This window comes from Mandrillus leucophaeus, unplaced genomic scaffold, assembly GCF_000951045.1.
Source record: "Mandrillus leucophaeus isolate KB7577 unplaced genomic scaffold, Mleu.le_1.0 Scaffold114, whole genome shotgun sequence".
Taxonomy (NCBI): domain Eukaryota; kingdom Metazoa; phylum Chordata; class Mammalia; order Primates; family Cercopithecidae; genus Mandrillus; species Mandrillus leucophaeus.
The window spans coordinates 2,947,284-2,960,024 of NW_012099654.1; the positions used below are offsets into that span (position 1 = coordinate 2,947,284).

The window sequence follows — 12,741 nt, forward strand, 5'->3', positions numbered from 1 at the left end:
GGGGAAATTCTCTGCTTCATTTTTCTCTACAGGCCCTGCCCCCTCCCCGCAAGCCAAGCCCCACTCCCAAAGCTACAACTTGACAGTGGTAAGGGTAGCAGCAGTGGCTGGGCAAGCACCTTAAAGTCCGACATAGGGGAATCTTTCTCTCTGGCCAGAGGAACTGTGGTCATAAAGCACGGTGGGGAAAGAATCCAAATGTTCTCTTGTTACCCTCCCCCACTTGGTCCTGGAGGCAGACCTATTTGTGGAAAGTACACAGCAGGGCTGGGAGACCACAGCCTTGGCTTTCCAGTCAGAGGACCAGGAAAAGAGGGTGGGGAGCTGGAAAATGTAGGGGAGTTGATCATGGAGAAGATGGAGCCTGAAAAAGGGATGGCATAAAGTTGTGTGCGTGCTCCTGGGCTCACCCCTGAGCTGTTTAATAAGCCTATTTAGTATCAGAGTTCATAGAGCAAAGTCAATATTTAATGTCTCTGGGGCCAGTTAGCTTCTGTCTTCCACATCCCAGATTCTACTCTGGACAATGATCTTGCTTTTACAAATGCATGCTATTGGTCATAAAGTCAATATGAGAAAATAAGCAAAAACCCAGGTTCCATAGGTAAAAGGGAAACAATTTAGTCCCCAAATACAAAGAGCACATATATGTACATTCTCTGAAGAGACGTTTCCAGAATAAACACTGCCAATTAAAATATTTTGTATCTATGTGAAGAAAAGATGTCTGGAGTGATCAGATTCTCCCTGTACATTGGTTATGCTCCAATTTGTTCTACTCAAGATGAGCTTACCTTATCAGCAACATCCACCCTGGCCTTGTGTTTAAGCAAGAAATCCACTGCAGATAAATGAAATGATTTCTCCCCACTGCAAAATGCAGGGCTGTGCGGTTCATCTGAGGAAGCATAATTTATGTTTTTAGTCACTGATCATTATTTAGTGCTTTTAGGTTTCCTGTTTCTTGAATGGCCATACTTTTCTATTAGGTGTTTCTATTTTGATTGTTTGGCTCCACTCTTTGCCTTTACCTTTGAAAGTTGTGAGAATTGTGTCCAGCCGAATTCTGCCTTCATTATGAGATAACAGCAGAGAATTTGGCAATCCATTGAAGGACACGCCTCAAGCTGAAATTCTTGTTTCAACTTATATTGTATTGTAGCATTATGTTGTGGCAATATAATGGGTTTTGTTTAGAAAGTAAAAGTTATAATTTCCCCCTTATATAATCATTAATAATGGTAAATTTTTCTGCTTAGAATATACTAATAATGCATAGCGGAAATTTTTCTAGGTATTCAATCCACTCATGTTCATTCTTCTCTAAGTTTTTGAACTGTAAACTTTACTGAAGCAAATAAATTCCTTCTGAAAGGAAGAAGGAAGGGAGGAAGGGATAAAAGAGCGAAGAAAAGAGGAAGGAAAGAAAGACAGAAAGACAGAGGAAAAGCTATGACCATCTTGCTCCAAAGGAAAGTCCATGTGGTGCTCCTGGGATACCCAGAGACAGTCTAATACATTTCAGACAATGAAAGTTTTGCTTGGAAGTGATATGAGTCATAATTCCCATATTCTAGACACTGTTTTTGCTCCCAAAGAAGATGTCTGGGCACGGCTTTACTATTCTTTGTTACACATAAATAAGAAAAAAAATGAGAACTGTTTAAATATTTGATTTTCTTGGTAGTGTCAACCTAAATAATAAGAGAGACTTTCAAAAGAAAAGATATTTATTTGGGAATAAAGCATTGCAACGGGAATATGCATGTCATAGTAAACTATGTGTGTATTTAGGGAAGTAAAAGAAGACAAAGGTTTTTAAAGGAAAAAAATGAGGAGGATTACATAACTGTTTTGAAATAATTATCCTTTGCTGCAAAGTTCAACAACAAGCTGACCCCAGTCTTAGATTAGACAGGCAGTTTCTGGGCAGATGTCCTTGCAGAAGTATTTTCTGTGTAAGGTTGTGATGGCCTTTGTGTGAGGTTGTGGGTTTTGCAGTCTTTTGTGATAGTTTTTGTTATCAAGTATACAAGCATGAGAACCCTGTCTTCATGGCCTTCCCCAGCTCTATTTGTCAAGGTTTTCTTAATATCGGTGACCCCATTTTGATTCTGAAAACTTTCACAATAGCTAAACCAGTGATAAAATAAGTTCGACAAAACATGAGTTATGGCTGGGCACGGTGGCTCATGCCTGTAATCCTAGCACTTTAGGAGGCCGAGGTGGGTAGATCACCTGAGGTCAGGAGTTCGAGACCAGCCTGGCCAACATGGTGAAACCCTGTAACTACTAAAAATACAAAAATTAGCCAGGCATGGTGGCGTGCGTCTGTAATCCCTGCTACTAAGGAGGCTGAGGCAGGAGAATTGCTTGAACTCAGGAGGTGGAGGTTGCAGTGAGCTGAGATTGCGCCACTGCACTCCAGCCTGGGCAAGAGCGCAAGTCTCCGTCTCAAAACAAAACAAAACAAAACAAAAAAACCCATGAGTTATTATGACTTTGTCTGAAATCTGGAGCTTTGCTCTACTATGTCAAATATGGGCTTATAAGCTCCACTATTAACTTTACTTGTGAATAAGGATGTAAGCCAAAATTTCACCCAAGATAATTCAATAAAATTACTTATATTTTAAAAAGCTCCATCGTCACTGGTTTTAAGGAACTCTCCAAGTAACCATGTCAACGATTTGCTGTAAACAGCAAACAGATGTCATGAGAAAGCATAATACAATTCATTAGGAATTTATAATAACTTGCCACGCTGTAAGTTAAAGTGTATTCGATTGTACTATCTCTCCAAGTACTTTAATATTAAAAAAAAGTTTAAAACAAAACAGAAAGTTGAATATGGAAAAATGTTAAATGGTTTAAACAGTATACTAGAGAATCTATTTCCTGCTACTTGGAAAAGTGATTATTGCTTCACTTACTCCCACAATTAACCTTTCATGGTCAAAATAATCTTCAAAGATACCTATCCATAAATATTTTTGAAACTATGCAAATATCCCCTTCAAAGAGACTTGCTTACTTCTTTTCTTTTCCTTCCTTTCCATCTTTTTTCCTTTCTGCCTTTCCTTCCTTTCTTGATTCCTTTTTTTTCTTTTTGTCCCTAAAATTGTTATGCTACAAAATTTTGCTGCTTTCCTATTCTAGGATATCTATGGAACATGAACACTATATACACTCATAACACATCACACACACACATTATACACATAGACATATCAATCCCCACACTTATCCCCACACATAAGCACAAAGGCTCCCGACACACATGCACAACATCTTCCACTGCATCTGGTACATGATTTCAGATTCTGCAGCTTCAGTTTCTAGGACCTTACTGCCTGCGATAAGATATAGGTTTTGTGAAACCTGAGTTTAGACTATTTAGGGAGTCTTCTTTAAAGCCAGAGTCAGAAAGCTTAAATAATTGCAGTTAAAATGCCTTATAATTTTTCAGATTTTACAAAATCATATAGTCATAGGAATATATTACCAGAGCCCTCTCAGTGCCTTACAAGGGGCCTGTACAAGCAAGGGCCCTGAAGCTTATGCTTCATTTACCATTAAATAGTAAATCATTTACCATTAAATTTACCATTAAATACAATTACCCACCACCCAGGTGGGTGCCACACCCACCTGGAACCACTCCCCACAAATTGTCCTAAGCAATTGACACAGCCTCCAACCTTCACTTTGATAAACCTGGCCTCAAAGGACTATCAGGAAATCCTCACAAAAGCAAGCAGTAGAGAATCCAAATTTATGGCAGTGGACTTTCCCTCTGCTAAAACCCAGGGACTTAAAGAACAAGTAAGAGCCAGGTTTTAGATAAGGCCTCATTGCCCAAGAGGCAGACACACTACATTTCAAAACCAGTACAATGAAAATCTACATGCCTCTTTAGATTTTTAAATTTGTAAAAACAGAACCACACAGGACATCATTGGCAAGAAAACAACCCAGACTGTGTAGCAAAAAATGTTCTGCCTTTCCAGAATGTGTGAGGCCAAGCTGATCCACAGGCGACAATCCAGGACCAGGTCCAGGCCTATAACCCCGACAGCTGGCTTTACCTATAACCCCAACAGCTGGCTTTACTGCCCACCCACAGACTTTGAATAGATATGCATGAAGATTCGGTGCACTGCCCTTCTTGGAAGAGGAATTAAAACGCACAGAGCCTCTTCCACTGTTTGACTCCACCTTTTAGCTTAAACACCCCGAGATTACCAACAAAGGAGCGCTCCCTTATCTCAGCCAGCACCATGATTTTTACTTTTATTATTATTTCAGATGTCCTGTGTAAACCCAAGCCATTACTGGAGTAGTCACTTGTCATATTTATGACTTCTACTCACATTGTTCACAGCATTAATGTTAACCTTGTTTTCAGACAGCTTCTCCATAAGATCCAAATTATTGCTTTTAGCAGCATTCTGAAAGCTTCTCTCCTTTGGCAGTACTGAAAGAAAGCAAGGCAAGCATGAACTAAGGGAATTTAAGGAGGCCAAAGAGAAAGCATATTTCATAGGGCAAACCTTGTAACAACAGCCTTGAAACGAAACAACAGCCTTGAGTCTTTCACATTTCGCTATTTTTATTTAGGACACAGAAACTTTGCTTCAATATCTTATAAAACTGTAGTATCAAGATTCAATTTTTCTCCTCATGCTGCAAGGGTTTTCACACCCTTAAAAGTGTTCCTGGCCCCAAACAAAACATTATTCATGAGGACCACCCTGAAGTCAGTAATGTGGTATCTGGCTTAGAAGGTCAGAAGGCGGTAGACTTCCCAGGGGATATTGTTTGTAAAAAACCTTGTACAAGATTAGGCAGGGAGGAGTCCAAATGCTCCTACAGCTTACAGAGATAAAACTGTTGTCTTCAGAACTCTATACAGACGCCAGGCCTGCACGAAGAAAATTTCAAAATGCAGCCCATCACACATACAGACACAAAGGTAAAGGGGATGAAAATGTTTTATTCTCATTGATATAAACACACGGAGAAGTAGATTGACATCTATTATAAATGTCATATTTCACATACATATACACATTCATATGGTAGGCTTTATTAACTGTCATAGAGAAGATTCCAGGGTTTATTGAGTTTTTTTGTTATGTAGGGGAGTAGAGGGCTCTCAGAGGACAGCCCAACACGAAGGGATAAGACCAGAATTGAGGTTAAGTAGGAGTCAATAACAGACCATCTCCAAACAGAAAGGACCTGTAAGAGAGGTTTCTGTATGTGTGTTGCTGAATAGTTTCCTAAGCGTTTGCTTGTTTTTAAATGATACTATCATGACATTCAATGTTCCCCAAGTTTTTGCCGAAGCAAAGACCCTTAAGGATACTGCCAAGTCCAATCAAGGACCAACCAAGGAGTATCTTCTTGGGAAATATTGTTATGGGCTGAATTGTGTCTCTCCAAAATTTGTATGTTGAACTCCTAACCCCAAGTACCTCAGAATGTTGACTATGTTTGGAGATAGGGCCTTTAAAGAGGTAATGAAGGTAAAATGAAGTCATATGAATGGGCTCCAATCTGATATGATTAGTGTCCCTAAAAGAAGAGAGATTACGACGGACACACATACACACACACACACACACACACACATACACACACGGAAAACCAGGTGAAGGCAGGGAGAAGGTGACCATCTATAAGCCAAGGAAAGAGGCCTAAGAAGAATTCAACTTTTCCAACATCTTGATGTTGCGCTTGTAGCCTCTAGAGCTGTGAGAAAATAAGCATCTGTGGTTTGAGCCATCCAGTCTGCTGTACTTTGTCATGGCAGCCTGAGCAGACTCATACAGATTCACATGTTCATTCTTTCTGTTACCTGGATCCTTCTCTTCCTTCCTACCCCTACTCTTGTCACCATTCTAGGTGACTTCAACCTCCTCACAGATGATTAATCCAACACCTTGGCCTCTTAGTTCCCTCTAATAATCTTCCGCAGATCTGACCTCAGTCATCAAATTTCAGAGACACATTCCTGAATTCATTATCACTCAAACTGCACTACCTCTGAAATCTTGACTTCCAGAATCCTATTCTTTGACCACAACTTCTCATCCATTCAGCTCAGCTGCTCTAGTTCTCCAAGTCCAGAAATTCTGCAACCTTATGAAGTCCTCCAGTCCACAGTTCTAACCCTTTTTCATATTCTTCATTTCTGTGCCCTTACTTCCCTCCTTACCATGTTTAGATTCCATGGTGCCAGTTTGTTTTTGCTGCTGTAACAAACTACCTGACACTGAGTAATTTTTTAAAAAACAGAAATGTATTTCACACATTCAGACCATAGCATATGGTCCACCTATGAAATCACTTCTATGCAAACACCTCCCTCACCATTCTTTTCCTCCATTAGACTAGTTGGTCAGAATCCTAATTCTGAGATTAAATCCAACTGCTACTTGCTTTGTTTCTGTACCTGAACAGCTAAACGGTACTGGAGAAAAACACACAACCATGCTGTGGTAAACATTGCTAGTGTTCATCAATATCTGCTTTTTCTCTTCTACCTGGTCACATGTGTAAGCCCATATCCCAGCCTGGATACAGCTAGATGAGGTGTATCCAATGGATTGAAAGCAGAAGTGATGGCATGTCACTTTGGGGCTGAGTCAGTGAAAAGCCTGTGTCACCCTCTAGGTCTCTTTTCCCTGCCTTATCAACACTGGAAGCCATGTGTTTAAATGAAGGGGTCACAAGATGGTGGTACCTCCATCAACTTGGTATTGGGAGATAATTCTCTCTGGGTCTCTCACATTTCTGCACATCTTACAAGCAAAAGCATTGACTGGCTTTGCTCTTTACTATCTTTTCAAGGATGTTTGTATAGTGAAAAGCCTTGACAAATAGAGATTTTTTTCCTCTGGAGCAAAGGGCAGGTTTGCTTGCAGCCTTGGAAGAAAGCAATGGTAAGGCATGCTTACTGACTATTACAAACAATTTGGGTTCCCTAAGTGCAGGATTTTTCTGTAACACAACCCACTGTGTGTGCAGGTGTCATTTGGCATCTCTATATCTCCCTGGGGGAATTGGGGCTTGGAGAACTGACACAAATGCTAACACTCTGGCTACTGCTACTGCTGTGAGTAATGAAATCCATCATCTCTGATCCAAAAGTGTCTTCTGCCAGCATCTCTATCACCTAGTAAGCTAACTTGTGAGATTATAAGTAGGGTAAAATCTCAACCCCTTTATGGTCCTTGACACCTGGGTTCCTGAGAGACCCTCGCCAACCTATTTTGGACATGCTACACGAGCAAGAAATAGATTTTTCTTTTAAAGATGGAGTCTTGTTACGTTTTCCAGGCTGGTCTTGAACTCCTGTCCTCAAGTGATCCTCTCACCTGGGCCTCCCAAAATGCTGGGATTATAGGTGTGAGCCACCACACCCAGCCAGAAATAGATTGTTTTTATGTCCAGTCACTCAGACGTAGGAGTCATTTATTGCTGCAGGAAAAGCTTACTTTGTCCTGATTGATACACATGCTAACAGGTCTCTTAAATTCTTCCCCACTAATCTCAGCACGACTAGCTAGCCTCTACATTTCCCTAGTCTTCCCTTCTTCAATGTGTCATATCCTTTCCTTTCTCCTCAAATATCTGAATTTACTAATCTACCTAATTTACTTCCTCCCACTACCATCACCTAATTCTCAGTCAATACCGTTGCCTCATAGTGAAAACAGAAGTAGTAGGACACGAATTCCCACATCTTCCCACCTAGGTGAATCTACCAACCTATCTTCATTTGTATATACAGGATGAAGCATCCCTGTACCTAGGAAAGGCCAACCTCTACACCTGGGCTCTGGATCCCATCCCCTTTTTATCTTTTCAAGTGTTTCATATGTCAGTCTCTTGAAAATTATGTCTTCTTTCCTCTAGATCACTTAATCTCTCTCCAGTGGATGACTATTATCTTATTTTCCTTCAAAAAATACGGAGATGCCATAATACCCTAAGTGTAAAAAACCCTCCTTTGACCCCAGCTTCCTTTCCAACTGCTGCTGCATTTTTCAACTTTCCATTACCCCAAACTTAAGTATTCTATAATTGCTGTCTCCATTTCTTCATCTCAGTCTTGTCTCAACCCATGCTAATCAGACATCTTTCCCACTCCTCTACTGAAACTGCTCTTGTTGAGGTCACTCCGTCTTGCCAAAACCCAGTCATTATACCCTGTCAAGTCCATTGAGCTCTTGGCAACTGTGACACAGAGGAACACACACCCCTTGTAACATGTTCTTCTCTAGAGGTCTGGTAAGCCAACTGTTGCTTTCTAGTCTTTTCTACCGGCTCTTTTTCCTTTGCTTGATCTCCAACTATTGGAATGCCCCAGGGTTTATATAAAACAAATAACCTGTTGATGTAGGCATGATTCCTCCATCTTACAGATGAGGAAACTGAGATTTTCAAAAGTTATACCACTTGTTCATGCTTTATAAGTGATAGAATTGTCCTAGGCAGCCTGACTCCAACCACATCACCCTGTCTCATGGCCTTCACTGCACTTACCTTAAATTATCTTATTCATTTATTTGCTTACTTATTTTATTGTCTATCACCCCTCTACCACAACAGAATGTTCCACCAGAATAGGGGTTGTCTTGTTCTCTCCATCCCTACATCTAGAACATGCCTAGAAAATAGTTAAGCCCTTGAAAATATTTCCAGAATGACTGAATGAACACTATATTGAGGAACTGGTGTACAGCTTCCAAGCCTAATTTAGGAAATAAGGCCGTCCTAGCCAGTAGACTTGGATGGTGTGCCCCGTTAAGAGACTTGAGTACTGGGCCGGGCGCGGTGGCTCAAGCCTGTAATCCCAGCACTTTGGGAGGCCGAGACGGGTGGATCACGACACGAGGTCAGGAGATCGACACCATCCTGGCTAACACGGTGAAACCCCGTCTCTACTAAAAAATACAAAAAATTAGCCGGGCGAGTGGCGAGCGCCTGTAGTCCCAGCTACTCAGGAGGCTGAGGCAGGAGAATGGCCTAAACCCGGGAGGCGGAGCTTGCGGTGAGCTGAGATCCGGCCACTGCACTGCAGCCTGGGGACAGAGTGAGACTTCGTCTCAAAAAAAAAAAAAAAAAAAAAAAGAGAGACTTGAGTACTGGGAAGGCTGAGGTGGGAGGATCACCTGAGCCTGAGGAGGTCTGTGATTGCACTACTACATTCCAGCCTGTGCAACAGAGCAACAAGACCCTGCTTGCGGGGGGGCCGGGGTCGGAGGCGGGTGGGGAGTGGAGGGTGCCGGGGAGAGACTTGACTCGCTTTCAGCTTTTGGACTGCTTAACAGCTGCCTTAGTTTATACTGCACATTATTCCCAAGGCATAGATGATCCACTCCATGCTTTAAAACTTAAGTGCAGAAAGATAAGTGATTTATTTAAAGTCAGACAATAAATCGGCGCATGAGTCACGATATAGGAGATAAGAGCACATGAAACTCTTATTTGCAAAAGGACTTAATCATTATTTTAAAAAGCCTCCTCCTTAATTCGGAAGAATAATACTGTCCTTCCACCCACAGTACATGGTGGGGGTGGATTCCAAAGCCGAAAACCAGCCAACAAGGGGTGCAGCGGTGGAGGCTGGGACTCGGGGTCCCAGGGCGGAGTCGCCGCGCCAGTTTCACTCCCGCAGCTTCCGGAGGCGCTGCACTGGGTACCTTTTTAAGTCCCTTCGACCCAGCCCGCCCCGCAACCTGATTTTCTGAGACCTCGTTTCCGGGACTCACGGAGCTCGTGTCCGGCAACTGTCGTGTCCTCCTCTCCAAGCCCCTTCCGCTTCGGGATCCGGGACAGGGCCCTCCAAGGCAGGGCGTCCGCGCCCCTCAGGTCCTCCTTGAGACCCTTGGCGGCAGCAGCCGCCCCGAGCAGCAGCCCCCCTACCGTGGCCCCATGGCCCCGGGCGCGCCCGGCGAGGTCCATGGTCGCCTCCGCGGACCCGGAGCGCAGGGCCAGACCCAGACCCAGATCCAGACAGAACCAGGGTGCGAGGCTGGACGCTGGCAGGTCAGCCCCGCCGGAGCGCAGACCGCTCTCTGTTGTGGCGGTTCGCTGGGCAACAAGCCCCTGGTTTTCCAGCCCTGCCCTGACTTGGGCCGGCCTGGGAGAATCCGCCCTCAGGTGTGGCGTGCACTGTGCTTAAGGTTTGGTTCTCCGGGAAATAAAACATCCTGCGAAATCTACAAGCCCCAGTGAACTCCCACTTCTACTCTACCACTTCTTTGTACAATATTAAGAAATGTCAAGGTTGAATTTATAACCAACACTATAGGAACTTCAATATTAAATGATTTCTAAATGGGCTTCCAACATTTTCTTTTGAATAAAGAAAGACTTGATTTCTCATTTGAAGACCACGCAATTATAATCTCTCCTGGCGGATTCTTTTGAAAAGTGAAATAATGCAGAAGCAAGTCAAATTCTGACCCCCCAAATAAACTTCAAATAAGAAAGGTAATCAGGTTTTCATTTATTTTTTATTCTTCTTACAAATTTACAAAAGATGTATCATTTTAATGTAAATTATGTAATATCAATTTCATTTCAAACTTGTCAGCTTTTTCCTTCAAATTATTGTGCACCCAATTTGAGGCATTGAATTCAAAACAATGTTTCCTTGTCAATGAAAACAAATGACAAAATATTATTTATCAGAACACCACCCGTAACCTCAAACTTTCCTTTTTTAAAAAAGGGAAATGGGCCTCATGTTTGTAATAGGGATATGATAAAAACAACAGCAGATAAATTGAATTGAGTATTATGCAGAAATATCAGACAATGTACTAATATGGAAAGTATAATATGTAAATGGAAAAACAGGGCACAAATTATATGTGTATGTAGCATGTTTACAAGTAAAATTCTAAAAATCAGAAGAAAATACCCACACAAAAGAAGGAATAATAGTGAAAACAGCAGCAGATCAATGGAAAGCATACAGTCAAGTACAGAAAGATCTCCCAATCTGGGCAACAAAGTGAGAACCCCTCTCTACAAAAATTAGCCAGGCATGTGGTGCATGCCTGTAGTCCCAGCTACTTGCGAGGCTGAGGTGGGAGGATGGCCTGGGAGGCAGAGGTTGCAATGAGCCAAGATTGTGCCACTGTGTGCCAGTCTGTGTGACAGAGCCAGACCCTATCTCAAAAAATAAATAAAATAATAATAATAATAAGAAGAAAAAGATCTGAATTGTGTTATCCAAGTTTGAAACTGCTTTCAAATTCTAAACCAAGAGATTGACTTTTTAAAAAATCTTATCGATGACCGGAGAAAATGCATCATCATTTTATGCTATATAGCCTTACAATAAATAGTATGTGGTACTGTGGCCGGGCGCGGTGGCTCAAGCCTGTAATCCCAGCACTTTGGGAGGCCGAGACGGGCGGATCACGAGGTCAGGAGATCGAGACCATCCTGGCTAGCACGGTGAAACCCCGTCCCTACTAAAAAATACAAAAAACTAGCCGGGCGAGGTGGCGGGCGCCTGTAGTCCCAGCTACTCCGGAGGCTGAGGCAGGAGAATGGCGTAAACCCGGGAGGTGGAGCTTGCAGTGAGCTGAGATCCGGCCACTGCACTCCAGCCTGGGCGACAGAGACTCCGTCTCACAAAAAAAAAAAAAAAAAAAAAAAAAAAAGTATGTGGTACTTATCTTACTCTACCAGATGAGACAAAAACTCCAAAGCAGTGCATTATGTGAAACTCAGCCATAGCTGGACTTTACTTCCCTGAGAGCTTGGGCTAAATGAGAAGTTATGAAGTATACTGTGGGAGGTATTTTCTTTTTCACTCTGTTTCAAATATCAGGTTACTTCTCAAGCAGAATATTAATTCTAACTGTGCTAATACATAAAAGCTTGCCCACATGATCTGGCCCTACTCATCTCTCTAATCTTGGGCCCTACAATTCTTCTCCATTCTTCATCCAGTGTTTCCTGGTGGAGAGCCATCCAGCTTTTATTTCCTCCCTTTGCCTAGAACCTCTCTCCCCCACCTCCACTTCCGAATTTTTTAAATAGTTTTGATTCTTTGTATCAGTAAGGTTTCAGGTTAAATGTCACTTCCTCAGAGGAGCCTTCTCGGATCATCTTATTCTAAAAGTGTCCCCTACCTTCATGTTCCATTCTCTTATGCTGTTTCACTTTCCTTTGTAGCACTTACCATTGAAATGTCTGTATTTGTTTAGTGTCTGTTTCCACAACCAGAAGGTAAACTTCATGAATACAGTGATTTTTAAAAGTCTGTTGGGCCAGGCGTGGTGGCCCATGCCTATAATCCCAGCAATTTGAGAGGCTGAAGTGGAGGATGGCTTGAGGCCAGGAGTTTGAGGCCAACCTGGACAACTTAGTGAGACTCCAGTCTCCACAAATAATTTAAAAATTAGCTGCTGCTGGTGGTGCACACCTGTAGTCTTAGCTACTTGGGAAGCTGAGATGGGAGTATAGCCTGAGCCAAGGAGGTCAAGGCTGCAGCAAGCTGTTATCATGTCACTGTATTCCAACCTGTGTGACAGAGCAAGACTGTCTCAAAAAAAAAAAAAAAAAAAAAAAAAAAAGTTTCCTACTGCATCTCCAACAGCTACCCAACCTGCAATAAGTATTTGTCAAATAAATATGGAACGCAATTTAGCCATGTGAGCAGTAACTTGTCTTTGAGTCCTGAAAGCTTTAGTTTTTTCCCTAAAG

The 12,741-nt window shown here is 42.2% G+C and overlaps 1 protein-coding gene across 1 annotated transcript in view; it reads right to left on the minus strand.

Moving 5' to 3' along the window:
* The window catches only part of ANKDD1B (ankyrin repeat and death domain containing 1B), a 52,824-nt gene extending 42,794 nt beyond the window's left edge, over window positions 1-10,030 (minus strand). Inside the window, 4 exon segments of the mRNA XM_011996480.1 lie at window positions 795-854; window positions 857-898; window positions 4,374-4,477; window positions 9,786-10,030. Coding sequence (XP_011851870.1) covers window positions 795-854; window positions 857-898; window positions 4,374-4,477; window positions 9,786-9,978 — 399 coding nt within the window. The 5' untranslated portion in view covers window positions 9,979-10,030.
* Between the last annotated feature and the right edge of the window lie 2,711 nt (window positions 10,031-12,741).